The 23,107-nt window shown below is 37.3% G+C and overlaps 2 protein-coding genes and 1 long non-coding RNA gene across 3 annotated transcripts; 2 read left to right on the forward strand and 1 right to left on the reverse strand.

Moving 5' to 3' along the window:
• Positions 1-387: 387 nt before the first annotated feature.
• Positions 388-11,376, reverse strand: pias4a (protein inhibitor of activated STAT, 4a). The gene is made up of 11 exons (XM_052590578.1): positions 11,225-11,376; positions 9,629-10,010; positions 9,438-9,522; positions 8,726-8,767; positions 8,545-8,635; positions 8,161-8,289; positions 7,958-8,063; positions 7,005-7,078; positions 4,090-4,250; positions 3,862-4,013; positions 388-3,300 (listed from the first exon to the last, which is right to left on the reverse strand). Exons 1-11 carry the CDS (start codon positions 11,249-11,251, stop codon positions 3,032-3,034), a joined length of 1,518 nt encoding a protein of 505 aa, XP_052446538.1. The 5' UTR covers positions 11,252-11,376; the 3' UTR covers positions 388-3,031.
• On the forward strand, positions 3,883-22,172 carry LOC127988066 (uncharacterized). The gene is made up of 3 exons (XR_008161502.1): positions 3,883-4,032; positions 7,905-8,082; positions 20,261-22,172. It is a non-coding gene; the product is annotated as an uncharacterized LOC127988066 (long non-coding RNA).
• On the forward strand, positions 14,778-17,114 carry foxq2 (forkhead box Q2). Its single transcript, XM_052590579.1, has 2 exons — positions 14,778-15,922; positions 16,506-17,114. The coding sequence occupies exons 1-2, from the start codon at positions 15,539-15,541 to the stop codon at positions 16,857-16,859; spliced, it is 738 nt and encodes a 245-aa protein (XP_052446539.1). The 5' UTR covers positions 14,778-15,538; the 3' UTR covers positions 16,860-17,114.
• Positions 22,173-23,107: the final 935 nt, after the last annotated feature.

The following is a 23,107-nucleotide window of genomic DNA, read 5'->3' on the forward strand; positions in this document are numbered from 1 at the left end:
ATTGTAATATGACACTTACTACTAATGTTCTGCAGTCTGAGCTTTGTTAGTTAACCCTGGTAAACTGTGCAGTTGACAAATAACTTGTCAGGAGACCATACAGTAAAATATATTACATGAGATAATTTAACTTAGTTATAATCTTTTACCGTCTTTGACGTTTATTTATACCCCATGCAAATACCTCTAATGTGGTTGGTATCAAATTAAATCATCAATACTTATGTACTTATAAACTGTTTTATTGTAGTAAAGTTAACTGTCGTAATGATGGTGTCCTGGGGGGATGTTATTGTACATTTCTAAGGAATAATGTTACGTGTTAAAAAATATTCTTTAAGTAATCAATGGCGTTGAATCCAAGATTTAAAGATCACTGGAAAGACGTTTATTTTAAATCAGTTTAATTGCACACAATAATTGACAAGTTTTAGAGCTTGTACAGTTCAGACAGGGACAACTGATTCGCTCCTGTTGAAATCCCACTTTAGGTCACAGATTTACATTTTCCTCAGGAAGGGTTGAGAGCAGCCAATAACAATGAATCTGTGCCCACACACTGGAGCAACTGGAGGCAATTCAAAACTTGATAAAATATTATTATTTTTTTATTGGCTTTTAATATGAACATATAAAAGACACAAACAAAACATTTACATCAAGAACTGCAAGCCATTGCCCATGCTGTCTTAAGCACTGTAATAAGACGGGATGCCTCCATTCCAAAAAAAAAAAAAAAACCTCTTCAGCCTCTCCTGGCTTCATCTCTGAGCTGGTAATACATCGTCATCGATCACCATCCATTTATCTTCTCATTGTAAGCAAATGTACATTTCATCCACATCTAATAGATCGTTCTAGGCTTCTAAAGATGGAAGTCTATTTAAGAAGTTTCTTACCTTTAATGTGAAAAATCACAAAAGTGTGGTCAAGTTTAAGGGGAACATACTACTTTAAGGGCTTATTAGCCGAAACGGTCAACTGCAGCACTGTTTACGCGTTAGAATTATAAAGAAACAAAGGGGGAAACAAAAAAAAAAAAAAAAGGGCTATCGTGAAGAGAAGATGGAAGACAAATCACAAGTAATTTAACCCTTCATGGTGGCATTATTATTTTGAGAAATTCCCAACCACAGATAGGATACAGTACTGAGTATTCAAGTCAGAATTCAGGATTACTTGAAAAAAGTATGAAGAAATTTTTTTTTTAAACGACCACTAGTAAGCTTAATACAAGGATTTTCTCTGAAACCTTGGAAGGACACCAAAATATGCTATATACAGCAATATTCATATGCCTTGAATAGTACATCTTAATTTCCAGACCAGAAACCTAGACTGCCCTATGCGACCTGACGGTGAAGGTAATATTGTACACGATGCTGGAACCTGGTTCGAGTGTCAAGTTTGACCGAGAAGAAAAAGTAGAACGCGTCATCCCTGAGTCCTCCTCAAGATCAGCCATCTGTATGTGTCTTTTTGTGTTTGGTCGTTTAGCGGGAGTTTAGTTCTTCCGAGGTTTAGGTCAAGTCTGCATAGTCCTGACTAAGCCCCCTTGTGTTGGGACTGTTGGAAATGGCTGAATGTGCACGTACGACAGTGAGAGGACACAGCGTTATCTACCATCACAAAGCAACACGCTGGAAACACGAGAGATTGCTGCGAAACGCCTCATTAAAAGCACAAAAACACCAAACTTAATTCAAATAAGAGGCAAAAACTGTTAAATCAATAAATACATGTTCTGACGACAAATTAAAGAGCATGTCAAGTCTGCGCCTGCTGTGGAGTCCACAAAACAAACTCGACCGGCTGAAATGAACACAAACATCCTCCAGACAATGGGCTCAAACAAATCAGCCATTCATCTAAACTCAGGAAGAAAAATGGTAATTGTAAAGTGAGGAAAAAAATAAAATAAATAAAAAACAAAAGTTCAGGCAAATCAATTTTAGCTATTTTGCCAACAACGTCAGCTCCCCTGCTTGATAAACCTAATCATTCACTACAGTCGTGTTTAAAAGAAACCTAAAACAACACTTTGTCCTCTCTTCCAACTCATTTATCGCTCTGCCTTTGAGTAATCATGACTCCAGCAGCCTTGTACAGACAGCAATTTTCCATGAAATGATCATAACACATTCGTACACGATTTACTCGCTTTGTTTGTGTTCTGTTTGTGTACTGAGTGTTGATTAGCGCCCTATATTCAGTCAGTATACACTAGCTGACCGACAGACTTGAACAGAAACTCTTTGCTCGAGTCAGAACAGTTTTTAATATGATGCCTAAATGGGCAAGCACAAAATAAAGAGCAATGCATGAGGCCTCTCCAGTGTTGCTGCACATGAAAAACAAAGAGGGATTGAAAAAAAAAAAAAACTAAAAAAAAAAAAAAACCTCTGGTCAAGTTCGCTGTTAGACTGAGGTAGCTTGTCAACTTCTGTGGACAAAAAAAAAAAATATTTGAGTTGGAAATTTCATCAGTAATGTCTCCAAATCATTAAAACGAACACCTAACATAAACATCCTATGTGGAGGACTAACAGAAAACGCCTCTAAACAGGTTGCAAATGGTTGGATGATCTCAGCCCGAAGGAATGAAGGTTTTTGAGATACTGTGACTTGTCTCACAATGTTTTGAAGGCCTGAACAGCTCCGTATAAAACTAAAACTGGCAAGATCTTAAATGCCCAGGATGGTTAAACCTGTCAGAACACAAAGTGGAGAGGAAGTAGATGATGATAGGAGTAGAACTGAAGGTGGTGTTACTCTTCCATGGTCTTTAAAGGGAGAATACAGTATTAAGATGCAGTGAATGATTGGGAATGGCTTTGCAGGGCATCTACGAGCTTGTCAATGTGATGCCCGACTGCTCCAGAGGTCAGCAGCGCATGAATGTGCATGTCTGTGTGCGTGCATGAGTGTGTTTGCATTTGGGAGAGGACATAGGGACACGTCTCTTGACTTTCCAAGGCTCAGATCCCATCTACATCCCACCCCCCCAACAAGTCTTATTGTCCTGCCGGCCTCAGTATGCGGTGACCAGGTCTTTGTCATAATCATATCTGCCCCGTTTAGGGGCGGGGCTGTCCTGGCTGTCATCTGTGTCCTCGCTGTCCTCAGCTCCGCCCCCTCCTTCTTCATCTGATGAGTCATCCAGAGTCAGATCCACCACGACTCCGCCTCCCGACCCGGCGCTGGTGCTGCCGTTTCCTGCCGACGCACCACCTGATCCAGGCTTGCCAGTCTGGTTTGTGCCGCTGTGTGCTGGGGAGTGGCCGTTCGCCTCAGGAACACCTTGGATGAAAGTTAAGGACCGTTATTTCTCATGAAATACTTAAAAATATACAATATTATGCAAGCTAAACGTGCTGAAATGTAATTTGTGACCCTGGACCACAAAACCAGTAATATAGTATGCATTTCATACTGGTAAAAAAAAAAAGTATAGCCTGAATGCACTGTAAGTTGCTTTTTGGATAAAAGCATCTGCTAAATGCATAAATGTAAAGCATGGTTATATTTGTAGCAATAGCCAAAAATACACTGGATGGGTCAAAATTATAACTTTCATATTTTGTAAATTTCCTACCATAAATATCTTAAAAATTAATTTTTGATTAGTAATACACATTTCTAAGGACTTCATTTGGGCAGCTTTAAAAGCAATTTTCTCAATACGTAGTTTTGCAAATAGTTATATCTTGGCTAAATATTCTCATAACGAACCATACACCAATGGAAAGCTTATTAATTAAGCTTTCAGATCATATATAAATCTACATTTCAAGAAAATGGACCCTTATGACTGGTTTTGTGGTCCAGGGTCATATTTCAAAAGGAAGAAAACTTTCTTACATATATCCACCACAGGATAGTCAGGTGTGCGGCTGTTTTCCCGCTCTCTTTCCTTCTCTTTGTCGTCCCTGATTGGCCTCCATGAGCCATCAGTCAAATACTCGATCTCCTCCACATCTTCCGGCGTCTCTTTAAGGATCTCAGACAGCAACCTGAAATGAGTCACATTTGGTGAGTTTTAATTCCAGAGTCTGTTAGAAACAAGGGATCCGAGTAACGGTGCCTTACCCATCAATAGTTAGAAGCTCAAAGGGCGCAGGTTTGTCGCAAACAGGGCAGGTCCATGTGGGTTTCTTTTCGTTCATTTGCAGAAAGAAGACAGCGTCGAAACACTGCAGGTGGGCGCAGGTGAGCACTCGACATGGCACTCCAAGTCTCATCTTTACCAGCTGCATTGAAAAGACACGAATTAGATCCAAATCTCATTCCACATAAAAAGCCCCGTTTCCACCGCAGGAATATTCCACAGGAACTAGGGACTTTGGGCCGGTACTCTGTATGTTTCCACCGCAGGACCCAGGATCTAAATAAAGTTCCGGTTAAAGATTTTCCCCTCAGAGATTCCCTGCTGGCGAGATCGTACTTTTTCAAAGGTTCGGAAATTTTTTTCCTAAATGGTTTCATAAAGAACCTTTAACATCAAGAACCACATTCTCCAGAGTGGATTGTCAAGTGTTTGTTAAGATGTACTTTTCGTCCAAATACGTTACACAAAAGTTTCTTTGTGGCGAAAGAACGTTCTTCAGATTATAAAAAGTTGAGAAAGAGATGTTTTTTTTTAAAGAACTGAATGGTTCTTTGTGGAACCAAAAATGGTTCTGTGAAGAAGATTTTAACCACCTTTATTTTTAAGTGTGTATGTCTTTCACACTTTTAAGTAAAAAAAAATTCAAATGCAAACGCATAAACATAGCAAAATGCTCCTCTTTATAGTTATTTTTCTAGCTGACTGATGAGCTTATGGACACCGAATGGTAATTCTGAGGTAAATGTATATTAGGTTTACAAGCTTTCCATTTTTCCTCAGTTTGAAACACCGAATTAGCTTTTACAGGAGACATTTCAGTCATTTGTACTGTAGGCTCTCTTACAAAATAGCCTACATTTTGATGTACTCTAGTAGTAAAGAGAAGGATTCAACGGGTTACTTGACGCTTGAACTGAGAAGCTAAAGCGTTCGTGCCTGCCGCATTAAAGAGCGGCAAAAAAATGTATTTATTGTTTGCATTTCAATTAATTTTGAATCATTTTAAAGCAGATACTTTGTTTATTAAAAAGTAACAAAGCTTTTTGTGATTACTGGACGGCAAGTGCACTTCAAATAATGAAGTCTACGTATTAACAGAAAACAACAAAGACCTAAGATCTTGATAAGAAGCCATATTATGATTAGAAACGAGAATTGTTAACGATATTGTCAATATCCACACAGTGGACAGCTTTACCTGTTGTAGTTTGTTCAAGTATAGACGCTGCTTTTCTCTTCACTTCTTACGTCATTTCGTTCTCTTGCGCGCTGCTAAACTGATGAGGTTTATCAGAGAGGAGGACTGTTTTTCCATTAAAACTTTGATGAGCATTGTTTTGGTTTAATACGTGAACATAGCAAATGGTGTGATCGCAAAACAATAAGGAAAAAAGGCATTACATGATAATTTTAAGTTATAACATGTAAATATATAGGCCTGGGGTCTCATTTATAAAACTCTCCATAGATTACATCCTAAAATTTTACGTTGGCACAACAGCTAGATTTTGCATACGCCCAAAAGTTTTCCGATTTATAAAACCATGCGCATGCCAGAACCTGCGCAAAAATCTCTATATAAATCCCAATCAGGGGAAGATTGTGTGTACGTTCATTTCCGCCTCATCTCCTCCCCGAAATCACCATATATGGAGCTTACAACGCCTTGTTTTACTATGCATAACCTCTGCATATCATTTCCATGCGAATTCCCATGCATGTGACACCATGTTTAACACAAAGACAGTTTCAAATAGTTCTCAGATATTTTAGATCTCATTCTTTTACACTGGCCAAATAGAATTTAGATTATTTTAAATGTATGCAGTTTTGCTGATAAGATAAACATATTTTAGCTATTTTAGTGGAAACAGATAAAGGCATATTTATTGCAGTGTATTGTCTGATTCGGCGCATCACGGACAAAGTATTGTAAAAAAGGAAACATGCAAATCTTACCGTTTTCTCCTTTCTCCTTCTGTCCTTCAAATATAGTGGAATTTTTCATAATACTGTAGAGATGACTTTACACGACATTAATGCCTCCGTGCAGCTGTGGTTGTACAGTAATCCAACAGTGTCCGTCATAATATCAAAGTGCGCATCATCGATCATTGTTCTCGCTAAAATATTTCCTATTATATGTGATCTATACTTTAGTTTAAAGATTCATTATTGTACACCTATAGCATTCCTCGCTTTAACAAAAATTACATCTCACAGGAAAATTGTTTATTGTTAGTGAAATTATGCAATTATGTTGTTAGTAAAATTATGTAATTTCAGTGTTAATCTCTTTTAATGTGAGTGGAGTATTTAATGTAAATGTGTATATCGACATAAAAACAGAGTTTAAAGTCATTTTTACTTCATTAATTTTCTCACTCCATGAAAGAGTTTGTACGCATGGTTTATAATGTCCGTTCAGTGTGTACATATTTACGCCAAGTTTATTTTTATAAATCCCAATTGTGTGCGTAATAAAATTGCGTACCCAATTTCTATGCCTATTTTGTGCATACGCAACGTTTAGAAATGAGACCCCAGGTTGCAAGTGGCGACCTTAGCAAAAACGCCACTTTACATTTCATCTTACTGTAAATACAATGAGGAAAATTGCAGTAGCTAAGGCGAGTTGACTGATGTAATCAAGTAGCCTACGCTGCTGTTTGCAGAATTACCAGACTTACCTCAGCCCGAGGATACAAGTCAGAAATTTGCATACTTGGTTATTGAGACCTACGTCACCAGACTATTTGCCTAGTCTTTTCAGTATTTTAGACTGCGGTGGAAACAAAGACTGTAACAGGTCTAGGTTAGGAGGGGTGGAGTCCCTGGGACAAACTGTTCCAGGTTATTTTGGTGAAAGAGCAGCTAAGGACAACAGGACACTTACAGGACAGATGAGGGACACTCGCAGTCCTGTAGTAGCAATCTCACTTTCAGGATCAAAGCGTAACTTGTCTTGAACTGTGTACATACAAATAAAAATGTTTCAATATAAATGTTATGCCAAGTGTATATGAAGCATTCATGTTCAATAATCATGTTTTTTTATCCTGCATTCAAATTAATATCAAACCGCAGTTGACTTGTTTTGATTAAAAAAGAACTAAAAAAAATACAGCTAACAAAACAATAAAAACATGATACATGATTCATGAAAATGTATATATACAGTTACATGTTTGCAAAACCTCTTCATATTCATATTCATACAATTAAAAATAAATATTGCAAAATATTTAAATAAAATGTGAAGTTTTCAATTTTAATATATTTTGTTGTAATGTTATTTATTTCTGTATTCCTGATTTTTCAGCATCATTACTCCAGTCTTCAGTTTAACATTATCGTTCAGAAATCATCTAATATGCTGATTTGCTGCTTTAACATTTTATATCATCTATGCTAAAAACTATTCTATGTTTGTTTTTTGTGCAGAAAGTGCACAACAACAGAACAAAAGTAGTAATTTCTTTTTAAAAAAAAACTAAAAAAAAAACACCATGCTGATCCCACAGTTTTGAATGCATTATTCAAATAAATAGGGTTTAGTGTTTATATATAACCTGACTCTTTAGCAGGAATTTAAACTGCCATATAGCAAATGGTTTAAAGGTTCCTTTATGAAAAACATTAATAATTGAAGATGGTGAAAGCAAGGAACTATTACAGTATACCACTTCTTTTGTTAATTAATAATTTTATTTAAAGCCTGAAAATGCTAAAAAAAAAAAACATATGCAAATGATTTCAACTTTTTGTTTGTTTGTTTGTTTGTTTCACTTACAAGGTTTCAAGTGTAACCACTGATCATGTAATGTTTGGTCAAGATGAGAAACTCACTGCGTTCGCGACAACGATCGGCACTCTCGACTGAGCAATGCTTCAGCTGGTTGAAGAGCTCTCCAGATGTGAACACCCTCACCAGGTACACAGCCACCGAGTACCGCTGCATCCAAAACACAGCGGTGAGCAACAACACACTCAACTTCATCTAACATGTTCAGTCATCAATACCGATAGCTCTTTGTATGAAGTGTCTGTACCTTTCCAAAGTTGCCCCATGTGATGGTGACTCTGTTAGTGGCAGTGGAGAGGTGTAACCATGGCGTGATGTTGACGGGTCGACAGGGCCGACGTGGCTCAACACCCGGTTTATTGGAGGGATAGTAACCCTGAACAAAAAGAAGAAATATAAACAATCAAATTCATAATTTACAACATTTAAAAAAAAAAAAAAAACATTTAACCCACAACAGACGCATTTCTAAAGTTAATTCTAATTTTTGAAATAATGCTGGTCTACTGCTTATGTGATGCTGAGAAAATGCTTAAATGTTTTGTTTATATAAAGCGATTTACGATCATCCGGAGTGGTGAAACCACCACACTCCCTGTTCTTTCAGCCTAATCTAATTCACAACACTTACCGGTACATGACAGTAGGACTGATTCACTTTCACAGCAATATTGGGAGGATACTGGTCCTCCTGAACGCCGATAGAGTCTGTGTAGCAGATTCTAGGAGAAGAACAGGACATGTTAGCATGCAATAAATGCATCTCGACACCAAAACGTGATGTACAGACATGATTTAGCTGAATGACGTACCTGAGAACCACTTGAACTGATTTCATTCCTGGGCGAAGTTCACTGTGCATGAACAGGTACAATAAATACAATTAAAGATGCTTTATATTCTTTTGTATTTATAAAAAAAATAAAAAATAAAAAATTAGGCAGGTACTCATTGTCTGATATTATCACTCAGACTCATTGACTGATATTTGGATATTTTGAATTAATTGCCAATAAATAATAATGGTATATTTAAAAAACTGTGGGATTGTCTCAAATGGAATTAATCGTGAATTTTAAAAAATATATATATTCTTACTGAAACTTCTAGCATAAATATTTGACTTTACAGCTGTATCATTTCAAGTTGTTAATGCTAATTAAAAAATAGACCTTTTTCTTGCAAAGAATATACAAGTATAAATTTCCTTTTTTTTATATAAAGTTGTATATCTATTTTTAAAACCTCATACTTAAGTTACGTTTCATTATAAATAAGCGTAGCCAAAATAATAAACGAAAGAAAAAGTGAGGCCATGTTGAAACGTGAATGTTGGGCATCTGTGAACATCTGTTCTGCACACTCATCATCCACACAGGCCTGCTCATTATCTGTCATTAAATTACATTACGTATATATTAACAATACACCCTGATTTCCTAAACATCAGCATTCTTATTATCGCCCATCGATTGACTGCTAAATAAATCCACCAATTAGCACGATGACTTGTACATTTCATACCTGGAGTTCCGGATCTGTTCCACTTGACTTTGTGTCAACTCAAACACGCAATGACTCTCTTGCAGCTTCTCGCTGTTCTGAGCGACTGCAAAGAGTGGCAAAAACAGAATTAGCTCATGGGATTTCCTTCTCATCGGCTAGAAACACCTATTATAATTGAGCTATTATTGCTTTATGCTAATGCGACTCACTCAGTTCTGTGGGTGGCAGCAGTGTTTCTAGGTTGTGGTAGAATGGCAGCGGCACCAATTTGACTTCTGCTGCAGGAGGCGGCACTGGCTTGGGGATGTTGTTGAGGTAGTCTGTGCCCTGGGCCGTGCCTCTGGGCGAGGAGTTAAGGGCAGGGTAGTTTACGGGCACGGACTCAGGCCGCCGGGCCGCCAGCCAGGCCGAGGATTTGGGGAAGCGCGTCTCGTAGAGCTGTCGAACGTTCTTTAGCAGCTCCGGACTGTATTCGGTCTGCACAAGCCTAAGAGCTCTTCCCACTAAGTCCTGCTTCAATCCGCTTTTACTGCGGCCCATTGAGGCCAGCAGCGTCTGCAGATCAGACACCCGGAAACTCTTCACCATGTTCTGAAGAGACAAAACAACCCAAGGGAATGAGAAACGGGAAAAGGAATTAGAGTTCAATATCTGGGTTATCAATCAAAGGGTTAGGGTGGGGGTTGTAGTTGAATGTCTTATTAGTTGGTTGGAATCTTCTTGGTTGGCCATTAGTCTTTTCAAATTACAACACCTCAAAAAACACAAAAGCACTGTCCCACTGGTGTATGCGATTATTCAGTCTAAATAGACGCACTAACAGCCATAAATTCAAATTAAAATGTTTATTGTACATAACTTCCGCAACAAATATTCGTCTTCTCTATAGTATGTGTACATAAAGTTGCTTCAAGTGACAGAATCCACTCAAATTTAAAAACTACTAAAAATCCTGAATACTTTTACAAAGTTGTTTATATTGCTTTGACTTTCCAAATGCAATGGCAAACCAATCCTCAAGCTTCTAAATGAGCTCAATCTCTAGTTCACCATGACTGAACCCATGCAAGCCAGTGACACTGTCCATATAAACACTACACAGGAATCAGTTCAGCAAAACAGCTAAAATAAGAGAGTAAGAGAGTCAGAGCACACTCATAAACATGCTGTAGTAATGAATATCATCATGGATGCGAGTACATGCCGGTGTTCAGTAATAAAACGATATTGCGCAAACGAAAATGATTTATCTTTTCTAGCAACCCACATGCATCAATTGTGCATGTGGATATATAGCTTAACATTAACTTACAGCACTGGAAAGTGTGGGATTGAGTTTATTTTAACAGCTACATGGAAGAAATGCACTTGGGATTTGAAAAGAGAGAGCGAGTTTTGTTATTTTGCATTGTGCAGACTAATCATTAATTTCCACAGGCAGTGCGCCCTCGCGCGCGCGCACATACACACAGACACCCTAGATTTGGTCTCAAAGCCTGGTGGGCTGTCTAGCCAAACTGCGTTTTGGACACCAAATGTACATTCAGAACGTTCATAAATTCGAATTTAACGTTAGAACGCGCCAAATATGTTGGATACATAGACAGCTCACTGGATTTTGAGACCCTACCATTCACATATACACACAGACAAATTGCCAACACACTTTTACAGACTGCCACTTATCCTGAATGAGCACAGAATACAACAGTATGTAACTGAACTCAAGTTGTTTTAATTAGCACCGCGTCTGACTCGCCGGGTCCCTTTTACTTTCACTATTTTTACAAATCTCATCTACTCACCATCGCTTCTACCAGTTCGGCCGCCATCTTCGCACAGCAGCCCCGCGAGAGCCTGGAGCGAAAGGCAGCGGCTGGCCAATGAGAAGCCAAGAAGGCGTTCAGAGACCGCCGCCGTTGTCCAATCAGCACGACGGATTCTACGTAAGTAGGCGGGGTCGTCTGCGAAGAGGCATGACGGCGAGCTTTAAAAGGGACAGTACATAAAAAAAAGAGAGTTTGAGGCAAGGTCTATCCTTTCTTGATAGGCCTCTGGTGCTTGGAAACCTACCCACCGTCGCCTTAACTTCACAGTTTGATTTGCCCACTTTAATAGTCTGGCGCGAGAGCGAAAGCACACTGCGTTTTGCATTCAGATGTAATGCTAGAGGTGGGTTTCCCGCGACAAGTGGAACAGGAGCGCATGGCTCCCCTCGATCCATTCCGCGCGGGAAAATCCACTTCACGATTTGTAAAAAACCACGATATCGAGCTCTGAATGCTTTGTGTATTTTCAGCCCTAAAATGATTACAGAAGCACACTAAAACAACTTCGACGTATATTAACTATCTATTGTTAAATATATTACAACGAACGCACTTGTTCCTTGAGGACATTTGGGTTTACCGGTCTGGAAAATCCACACGAGTCTGAATCCACAATCCCCAGGAAACTCCAGCCCGTGTTTTTCTTTATTGTGTGTGGTGGGGGAGGGGATCAGAGCATGTTTGAGGTCAATAACTGAGCTAAAAATAAGTCAGAACTGGGAAATAAACAGGTACATTGTTCCTTACACACGCTAATAAACCAACGATTAATATAGTATACATATATTAATACAAAATAATAGCATTTTTATCATGATGAACCTGTATCCACAAGTCACTGTAACCCCATACTATTTTTTTTTTTAATTATATTTTTTTAGGGAAAGCAAGTTTAGCCCTACTTGTTGAATCAAACCCGTATATCTTTCTTTCTTCCGTGGAACACAAATGGAGATGTTAAGCAGAATTACATCCTCATTCCTTTCACTTTCATTGTACAGAAAATCATACTATGAAAGTGAATGGGTGACGGGGTATTCCTACATTTCCTTTTTTGTGTCTCACTCAAGAAAGAAAGTTGGGTTTTTAAACAACGTAAGCTCATTAAAAGATGAACGAACTTTAATTATTGGTGAAACTCTTTCTTTGAGGAAACCACGTGTTCAGGTTTGGCAGAAGATGGCGCTGCTGTCCAACAATGGTTTGCCTCTGAACGACTTCACAAAAGTCGTCTTTAAATGTGGTTTTAAAGTTTCAAGAAGTCAAATAAAAAAATACAACCGACGGCAACAAGTGAAATGTATAGATTTACTAATATAGGATGACAATTTGCTCAATCACAAGCTAGCAATACAGATGAAGTAACCAAATTAGGTTTGGCTCCAGCAAAAGTCTACCCCAGGGTTATTTAAGACATTGATCCGTAAAGCTGACAGTGATTCTATTCCACCTGTTCTTCCATAAAATCCATGTTAACTCACTTCTTGTGGGACGAGTGTTTTTAAAGGGAAGATCTGTTAAAGCTACAGAGCCTGTTGCGTTTTGCATTCAGGCAGGTGGAAAAACATGATTATGTAGGCTATTTTTCAGTAAAACATTGTTTAATTGTGAGTGTTTATTCATTTTTTATCAATAGCAATTTTAATAGTTAAAAAAAATAGTTTATAATAACTTTTCTGTTGGATTTTTGCATGTAAATATACATTTTCAACTTATTTTTATATCGCTCTTTATTCAATTTCAGAAAACATTAATGAATTGTACATGCACTTATAAAAAAAAAGAGCGATTGAAAAGAGACCATTGTGCTTACTTTTCTAATCAGACATAAATAGCAATGAAGAGAAGTAACAAAATTTCAAAATGTCTAAATATATTTAAAGTAAAATAAATGATAAATCAGTTTACCCAAGCTAAAATTCTAGTCTGAAAACAAACAACATAAAACAAAATATACAAGTATGATGAATATGAAATATTTATATATTAAAATTCAGCAGCATTATCTTTGCGGGTTGGAACTGCGTTAAAGGCACATACAAATCACACATTAAAAGCATTTACATGTTTCTTGAGAAAAGACCAACAACAACTATAATCTATTCCACAAAACACTATAATATTTTCTTTTCTTTATTTGTATTATGAAAAGCACTGTACAAAAAACTTTGGATTAACCATTGATTCCCATTACAGGACTGCATATATAATAAGGAGGAGTGTGTATGTGTGTGTGTGTGTGTGTGTGTGTGTGTGTTCTTGTAGTTATTTTAAGTCAAATATGCATGTGACTCATAGTGATATGCTGTAGCCCACGTGTCCAAGCTCTCCTACCTTTTGAGCGAGAACATTACATTGTTTCCAGTAGTATATTTGGCAGCTTAAGTGTTAGGTCAACAGCAGACAAACAAGCTGACTAACAGTGGCTTTAACAGGAACACAGTTTCGCATGTAATCCAATCACTACCTTCATAAGACAGATAATGAACTAATTGACAAAGTCTTTAAGGGCACTCATTTGGATCATCTGAAACCAATACAGCACGCTTGTTCACATGTGGTATCTAAATTCACAATATCTTACAACTGAAGATTTGATTTGCAAAGTTTTATTATACAGAATAAAAATCTTGGTTCAAGTGTTTACAGTACAGCACTTAACAATAAAGCAAATAAAGCAAATAAACTAAATACTGGAGCAAAAGAGAAACAATAGATGGTATTTTACATATATAAAAACTGAAACCGATAATGAGATACCTTATAATCCTGTTTCACTTCTGTTATGTGCTGTACTATTATGCAATGTCCTGTGAGTACTTGTGTGAGTCTTAAATCTTAAAATAGTTTGTAAAATTAGCACCAGGCCTACAAGAGCAAGTTGGATGAATGATAATAGAAACTGAAAAACATAGTATTAAACATAGTATTTATATTTATTGATATAAATGTAAATGTTTATATTAATAAACATAAACATGTGTACTTATGTTGTTCTATTATTTTTATTTAGTGGACACTTTTATATTGTAATATTTTATATTTTGTAATTGATTTTGAAAGATTTCATATTGAGTTATTTTTTAACCATTTTTGAGTTTAATTTTAAAAAAGTATTATTATGAATCAGTTAATTATTATTCACCATTAATTAATATTAATATATATTTGAAATGTTATATAAATATGATATATTAATATATTATATCATATATCATAATTTATTTTATGATGAAAACGAATTTCATATTAACAGAAATAATTGTTTAAAATTTTGCAATTATTTGAAAAAGTATTATGTTATATTTTACAAACCAACCTAAAGAAAAAGCTAATAATACATAGGAAAAAAAAAATAGAAAAAAGAGACATATGTCCTATTGAGGTTTTTTTATTTTAATTTGTTTTTATTGGGAAATGATCTCTAAAAACACAACTTTGTGGTTTGGAATTAAATATAATGGTAGTATCAAATGTCTCTTGCTGTAACGCGATGTAACGCACAGTATCTAAATCTTGAACTTAAAAGATTTAACACAATAAAAATAGTTTATTATAAATATATAGATACCACGTAATTAGTAATTTTCTGTTTATCTTGACATTAGTGCATAAAACTGATTGTTAAAAAAAAATATTTTCACATTTTGAAGTTCCAGTAAACTAAAACGCACAATGCTTTTGTGTTAGCCCCAAAGAGTTTGACCCAAACAGGATAAGCACTGCACCAAGAGGTCATGCTGTATCACTGCAGCCACCACCCAAGACAATTTACATTAATCAAATACATTAATCTGTGTAATCTCTTGTAATTACAAAGATTTGCTTGGTTTAATAAAAAATAATCCCCCTCAATTAGACCCCCTGCCTCTAACTCTCTTGTACCCCACTTTTCTTCTAATTAGGTGGTTAAATATGCGGAGCATTTAAATTAAGTGCCGTTAACGCTCTAGTTATTGCAAGAGAAGTCTTTCCAGAAGGAGGCTTTCTTGGAAGATTTGCAACTGGTGGTGGTGCTGTTTTTCCGAACAGGTGGCTAAACGAACAAACACACAACTTAACGAACGCATTTACCTGTTTACTCGATTCACGCATGCCTCAGAGACTGACGTCACATCTGCTACCAAATTAATCGTTTGTTGGACTAATCTTTACCAGCACTTCTTGAAAAGACGGAACACACGAGGAAAGACAAAGACACTGGAACCAGGACAACATGTTATAAAGTGGGATCCAAAAACTGGATTTTTGACCACTAAGCCACAGATTCCAAGATCTAACAATACAGAAATGGAGGACAACGCATGCCGCAGCAATCGAGAACAACTGGGACTTCAGTTCACTATTGACTATCTTTTGTACAACAAAGGACGCAACGATGAGAGGCCAGAACCAGAGGACGATAGCCCTCCATCCGAAGGTCTTCAAAGCACAGTCAACGAAACTCTCTCGGAACAGAGTAGCGAAAAATCAGAGGACCAGGAAAATGAAGACAACGGATGTGAAGAGGAACACGAAAAGACAAATCTGAAGAGTGAAGGAACAGATGAGAAGCCAGCGCAGTCCTACATCGCCCTCATTTCCATGGCCATCCTGGATTCAGATGAAAAGAAGCTCCTGTTGTGTGATATTTACCAGTGGATCATGGATCACTATCCTTACTTCAAAAGCAAGGTATTGTATCTTCATCAAAGCAATTAGAGTCCTGTCTGGAAGTTGTGGTTAGGTTGAGCAATTCTGCACAAATCTGTCAAAAAGTCAAAGATTTTTAAGATGTTCTCCAACATACTTCTTAGTGACATCCTTGGGACTTCTTCCCATTACTTCCCATTTGTATTTAACCAAACAGTAGCTCTTGAATACAATATTTAAACATTGTTTGAAGTGCTCAAAACTCTACAAAAACTTTCAGAATTGGCAAAGCGCTTCTTCAGAAGACCTACTGCACAAAGAAAGAAAACGAAACCAACTAGAACAAACATTTTGAATTTGCGATCTGACAAAGCCATATATTTGGATCTTTATCTGTCACAGGATTTAACATTAAGATTCTGAATCCCACAATGTGGTGAAATCTTACATAAAATGGATTTTATCTGTAAAAACAAAAGTTTTGCCTTCAGGTGAATTTGAGAGTCGTGACATCAAAATGTTGGTCAGATTCGCGAAATATTGTAGTCCTACTCAATTATTAAGTCAAAGTATCATGTCTGACTTTCAGTTGAGTCCGAATTCACATTCTCTACTCTTTAAACAGGACAAGAACTGGAGAAACAGCGTCAGACACAATCTCTCTTTGAACGAGTGCTTCATCAAAGCCGGTCGCAGTGATAATGGCAAGGGCCATTTCTGGGCCATTCATCCAGCCAACTTTCAAGACTTCTCTAACGGGGACTACCACCGGCGACGGGCCCGGAGAAGGATCCGCAGAGTGACAGGACAGCTCCCCTTCGCTCTACCTGCGCATTACCAAAGCCTCGGCCACCTGAAACGCTCACCATGTTGGTGTTGTCCACCGACGCACCCATTGATAAGCTTCTCTCCCGGAGTGTACTGGAACTGGGCAGCGCTTCAGACACACCGCAGACCGCCCCTTCACGGACTGATATGACCGCATCCACACTCAAATGTGTTGGAAAATGAATTGTATATATTTTGTAAGCCAAGTTCAAAACTGTTCATAAAATGAAAATGAATAAATTTGGGAAGTATTTACAAAGTGTTGGATTTTTTTTTTTTATTCATTGCATTTTCTTAAAGGAATATTCCAGGTTCAGAAGAATATAGTGACCTAATGTTTATTACTACAGTTTTTACTTCCATTGTTAGTGCCTCAATACTTTTTGGTGTAAATCAGCATTATATACACAACCTGGAATAAACAAACCAAATATTAAGTCAAATAAAATTAATTTGAAAAAAAAAAATGCTTTTAGAGTTTTAACTAATGAGCTCCTTAAGGAAGATAGAAACTCCTTGTGCACTTAAACAGACCAGTGCGAAATCTTAGACTGCAACAGAACCGATTCTTAAGACCAGTAATAAAATATTTAATTTCTCACCAAGCGTGTTGGTGTGCGAGCATCTCTTTGGGAGCACATTGCGCATGGTGTAAAAAGTGAACACATTCTTCACGGCCGCGGCCACTCCAGATAATAATTAGACAGAAGAGCTCAGAAGCCAAATCTTTAGTCCTTTAAGAGATTTCGGCAGGCTGCCCAAAGCCGACTCCGGGATAAGAACCCAGATAATCCCATAAATCTCCATGCAGTTTCGAAAAATAGGAAGCTTATCACACAGCGTAATCTGGTAAGTGTTCTTCGGGTGAGGACCTACACTGCTGCTGGAGAATATGGAGGGAGGGATGAGGCAGGCCAGTGTGGGGCAAGATGAAGCCTCGAAACGGCATTAACTCGAGCACAAGAGGGTCGTGAGCCAACGTGAGTCATCTGGATCTGGAATAATTAGTGGCTAATATGATTTCGGTCTCTAATTCCTGCCAGCTTCAGGAAGACAGCACTCGTCCCACTTCACTTTCAAAAAGATAAAATGAAGACAATTTGAATTATTTAAATTTAATACAAATCTAGGGTTCTCATCCAAATTCTTTTTTGACATTTGTCTTAATTATAATGTCATATATAGAGTACGGTTGTAAAATAATAAATAATAATGATATTTAAATCCAATCTAGCTATCGTGACCGTTCGAGAAAGTATATGTGAACTTGGGGAACAAAAGCAGTCAAGTCACTGGGGTGTATTTGAAGCAATAGCCAAAAATACATTGTATGGGTCAAAATGATCAATTTTTCTTTTATGCCAAAAATCATTCGGATATTAAATAAAGTTCATGTTCCATGAAGATATTTTGTCAATGTCCTACTGTAAATATATTAAAACTTAATTTTTTGATTAGTAATATGCATTCATTTGGACAACTTATAAGTTTATTTTCTCAATATTTAGATTTTTTTACACCTGCAGATTCCAGATTTTCTATTAATTGTATCTCGGCCAAATACTGTACTGTATGCTTTCAGATAACATATAAATCTCAATTTCAAAAAATTGACACTTAAGACTGTGTGTGTGTTTGTTTATAATATGATATATGGCAGGAATTTACTGATAATGATAAGTAGTTTGGATTTAAACATCTTTATTATTTTTTGTATTTTAATATTTAAATACTTCATTATTTAATAAAAATGTATTTATTTTATTTATATATTATATTTGAGATATTTTATATAAGATCCTGAGTATGTGGTTTACCTATAAATGCATTAAAATATTATTAGAATATTCAGATTTTTATAAATACTATTTAAACAGTTAAAAAATATTTTTTTATATATTTTATTGGTAAAATCTAATGAGAACAATTTTCAGCTATACATGCTTAATTGTTCTGAGGCATAATTAGAAGGAGTTGGAGCCTAGCCAAGAAACAAGGTTTTTAAGCAATTATCACTCTTACAAAGCCATCTAATTAAATTTTCTTGACCAAATCTTTCTTTTCTTGCATTAATTTGCTTAATTCTGGTCCTCGGCATTTAATCCTCTTGCCTTTGACAGCTTTAGGATGTTAATACTCTTGCATATTCGTGCCTTATGCTTATAAGATACAAGCTGTTGAACAGGTTGCAGTTTGCACTCTCTCTCTCTCTGTCTCTCTCTCCATCTCATTTAAACAAAGTGAATATCAGTCTATTTCCATTGGCCTTTTACAATTAATTTTGTCTAAGATTTAAGATAAAACGCCATTGCTATAATGATGCAGTGTCACCACAATAGCAATGAAGCTTACAGTGCAAGTGCATACACAAGTTTGACACACTGCATCTCTGGTAAAGGGCCACATGCGTGTGTTACTGACTTGTTCATCTTCTCATTCGAATAAAAAGCCTGTTCCCTCAACCCCATTAAGCTGTGGAGCAGTGCTTGGTGTGTTGATCCCCTTAATCTAATTAGGTACATGGGAGAGGACTGGAGGGGGGCGGAGATTAACGCCGGAGACGGGGGCCTGATTAACGGACAGTGGGGCAAGAAGAGATGAGTCGTGGGGCAAAGGCCGATCAAAGCATTCTGGCCTCGGTTTTAGTCCAATGCAGCATTCCAAAGCTGATTTGATCAAACGCCTTTACGGTGCCAAAGCTTTCTGCTCCCTGGTGATTAACTGTGCAGCGGCTCACGGTCAGCACAGTTTGGTTAAGACAGACTTACCCCAGATCATCAGACACCGAAGGCTTCCCATTGTACAGATCTGGATTCTGAGTTTGTTGTTGTTGTTTTGGATTCCAAACTTATTGCAACAGATTGTTCACTAACATACAGTGCATGGAGAAGCCTTTTTTTTAATTTAGCTGGACAAGTTCCAGTCAGGATGACAATTATGGTGAATGTATCATTGTTTTGGATGCTCTTGTTGGCACTGGCATCTTTCAGCTTCGTTTTAGTGGATGAGGACAGGAAAAACCTATTGTAACGAATGTATTGTATCTAAACACAATCTAACCACTAGGTGGCAGAATAATCTCACTTACCTTGTACTCACAGGATTTAATAGTCACCGTATTTTTAACTAAAGAGCGAGCCATTTCCATTTATCTATACAAAAGTTCGTTATGCTGCTTGATGTTTCAAATATATGTTTGTTAATGTGTTAATTAAATGTATTATAGGCTTAATAATAATAATAAAAAAAAACTTCGTGGCGCAAAATAGTTTTAAACATTAAGCCTACTGCTCCTTGTTATTCTTGTTATTTAGAAGAACCGGAAGTCTCGCGCGTTCACAGGAAATAATGTACGTACGCTTTTAAAAATAAAATGAAACTACACCACACTTATGTGTTAGTGGTGCATTCATCTCAAAACCAGTTCTTCTCACCGTATCACGAGGCCTAATTAAGAAAACAATCTAACTGACAATGTACCTGAAAAACATAAACTGCAACGAATGACCTTCTGATTCAGTTTTCAACCTTAATTCAACTGTTTCTGTCCAGCAGGGGGATCCTAAACCAACAAAACCACTGGACAATGAAACAAAGAGGACCTTGGCAAGCACCATGATCTCCCCTCTACCTCCCTATCGTCATCTATCTCCAGTGGTTTCCATGGCGACAACGCTTGGTCCTACTCGCCTGTGATCCTTTTTGACCCCTGAGGGTAACCTTTGGTCTAACGGGTCATGGCCAGGGTCAAGAGGTCAGGAGTGGCCAGAGGGCGATGAAAGCACTTCTGTGATTGGCTCTTTTACCAGCCCACATATTTTCATTTGTGTGCCTTGTCCTTCAGTGAGCCTAACTAAAAGACTGTACTTTCTCTATTTCCAACAAATACACACATACATGATCTCAATCCATCAGTGTGAGCAGTTGATTGTGTGGCGGATGAATGCACTGGAACACTCTTGTGAAAACAGAAAACGTAGCATCGATCATATTCCCTTCGAGTGAATGTGTGGGTGTGTTTGTATGAAACTTCTTGTAAGAGCTACGGTATCTGCTTTGCATCACCAAGCGGCCTATTCATTTCTTTCACACCTCGTTCTTTATCAGTTGAAGAGAAATGGCAGTGAAGTGCTTTTAAAGATGGTAATGTGTCTTCTTCCTCAGTCTCGCATTGAAAGGACCTCATTCCAAGTCGCTGTGCATAATGGCGTCAACTAAATGGCCGAAACATAATGTAAAATCTGCCGGTCACATGACTATAGCCATCCACAGTCCTCTAATTCATTCTTCGGATGATGGGTTGTCAATATTGATTTATGAGCGTAATGGTCATGGACTGATAGAAGGGTAGGATGGGGGAAGATGAGTTAAGAGAAGATGGAGAGAAAGCGATAGAGGAGGATAAAGGGGGTGCAGAGGTGAAGGTGGACGTAGATTGCTGGTAGAGCTGGAGGAAGAGGAAAAGATGGCACATCCCTAACAAAGACACCAGGTTCAGTGACGGTTAGTATTTGATGCAGGTACCTGTTATTACAGTTAGGCATATTAAAAGGAATATTTGGTAATGTTTTACAATACAGTGTCCTTGGCTTGCATCTATTACAGGTGTAATTAATTATACAAAAGCAGTGATAGTGGAAGGCAGCGGTGAAAGTTACATGTTGTCCATTAGTGTTGCTTATATTACTGACACATTGATCTTTTTCAGATTGAATACTGTTGAATATGATCTAAAAAAAATTGAGCTACACTAAATAATGATATAATATTATTTAAATCTACCCGTTTAAGTTGAAACATAAGGAACAACAGCTGAATCTAACATATTCAGGCCCATTTAGTCATATAAAGTAGTTTGTTTGACTGAGGCAAATTTCTATTGCATGCAAAAGACCTTGAAAGGGCTTTAACTTGACCAACATTTCTACATTCTCATTTACCTACCGCAGGTCAGAATATATTCGAAGGAAGCATCCCTCATGAGCGGGTTAACAACCTCCGGTGAACCCACTGCTATTGCATAAGATCTCTGAAGGACTCTTAAAAGGTATTTTAATAGGAGCTGTGACCTTTCACCTTCCAGCATTGACATTAAGCTCCTGACCCCACTGACACTACCATCAATTTAGTTCCTTCTCTCCATCTTATTAAAACAGCCGTGTTTACTGCTTGTTTGGTGGTTGTCTGTTACCCCAGTTTCTGTTGGTTAATATTTGATTGTTTTTATGTATGCTTTTTAACATATGAGTGCATATTAACATTAAAGTGTACATAGCTTTCCTAAACAACGTTTTGATAATAATTTAAAACATTTTATAAGGTTGAATTGTGTTAATATCCACGTTATTTTGCAAAGCAGAAGTAAGCCCTTTTCTACGAATGTGCAATACCTGTTCATAGCGTATAGACATTAACAGGCTAACAAAGTGGAGAAAATGGTTAAACGATTTGTGCTTGTGTTTATGATTATGGTAATAAATGAAACAATGGTGTAGCAAATAGCAGTTTGCAAAATAAATCAAAATACTGGATGGCTTTTATACAGGTTAAATAACTGGAAGTGAAGACACTGGAAGATGCGCACAGTCAAGTGAACATCCGTGCTGGATCTTAGTAAAAAACAGATGCGCATGAACAGTCTAAAGAGATAACAATAGCAACAGTTCGCAATTACCGTATGGTAACGTCTAAACCGGACACGACAAAGTGAGCTTTGAAAATCTTTTGAAATTTGTGTCAGTATGTTATAAACAGAATGCAGCAGCAGTTTACTGTTGGGAATTTGTCCCCGAATTTTGTGCCGCATCCAGTGTAGAGAGCATTTTGTGCGTCACGCCGCGTCGCGTCGAATATCAAATAATGTCATAACAATTGTCTTCTTTAAGACATTTGACTGGGTACTGTGGATGGATAAACACTGTTTTGTTTTCACGAGAGGAGCGTAGGTCTTAAATGCGCCTTGAAAATGACTGACAAACAAAAGTCGATCACTCTTAACATCTTTGTATCTCAGTATCTAGCGGTGAGGTTGTGAATTGCAACCAACGGCTCAGTTCCCTGCTCACTCCTCCCTTTAGAGAAGCTACGGTGACTGACGGTCATGACGGTCATGTTCCTACCCATAATTTATTCCTTAAATCAGTGGGAAATTATAGCTGATTAACAAGAGTGTAGAAACACCTAACCCTGATTTAAATCCTAAAACAGATATTTCCTGAAAAGCTATATCTGAATTCTGATTGGTTGATTGGAATGTTGTTCCAGGATCAACAAGGATGTTGATCCAGGAACATGTTGTACTTGGTGAAATCACGCTCGCCGGTGACGGACACAGGTAAAGACAGAAGAGTGCAATGAGATTTCTTTACAAAGGTAAATCAAGGAATTATATTTACTTAA

The sequence above is a fragment of the Carassius gibelio genome, chromosome B22 (assembly GCF_023724105.1).
Source record: "Carassius gibelio isolate Cgi1373 ecotype wild population from Czech Republic chromosome B22, carGib1.2-hapl.c, whole genome shotgun sequence".
Classification (NCBI taxonomy): domain Eukaryota; kingdom Metazoa; phylum Chordata; class Actinopteri; order Cypriniformes; family Cyprinidae; genus Carassius; species Carassius gibelio.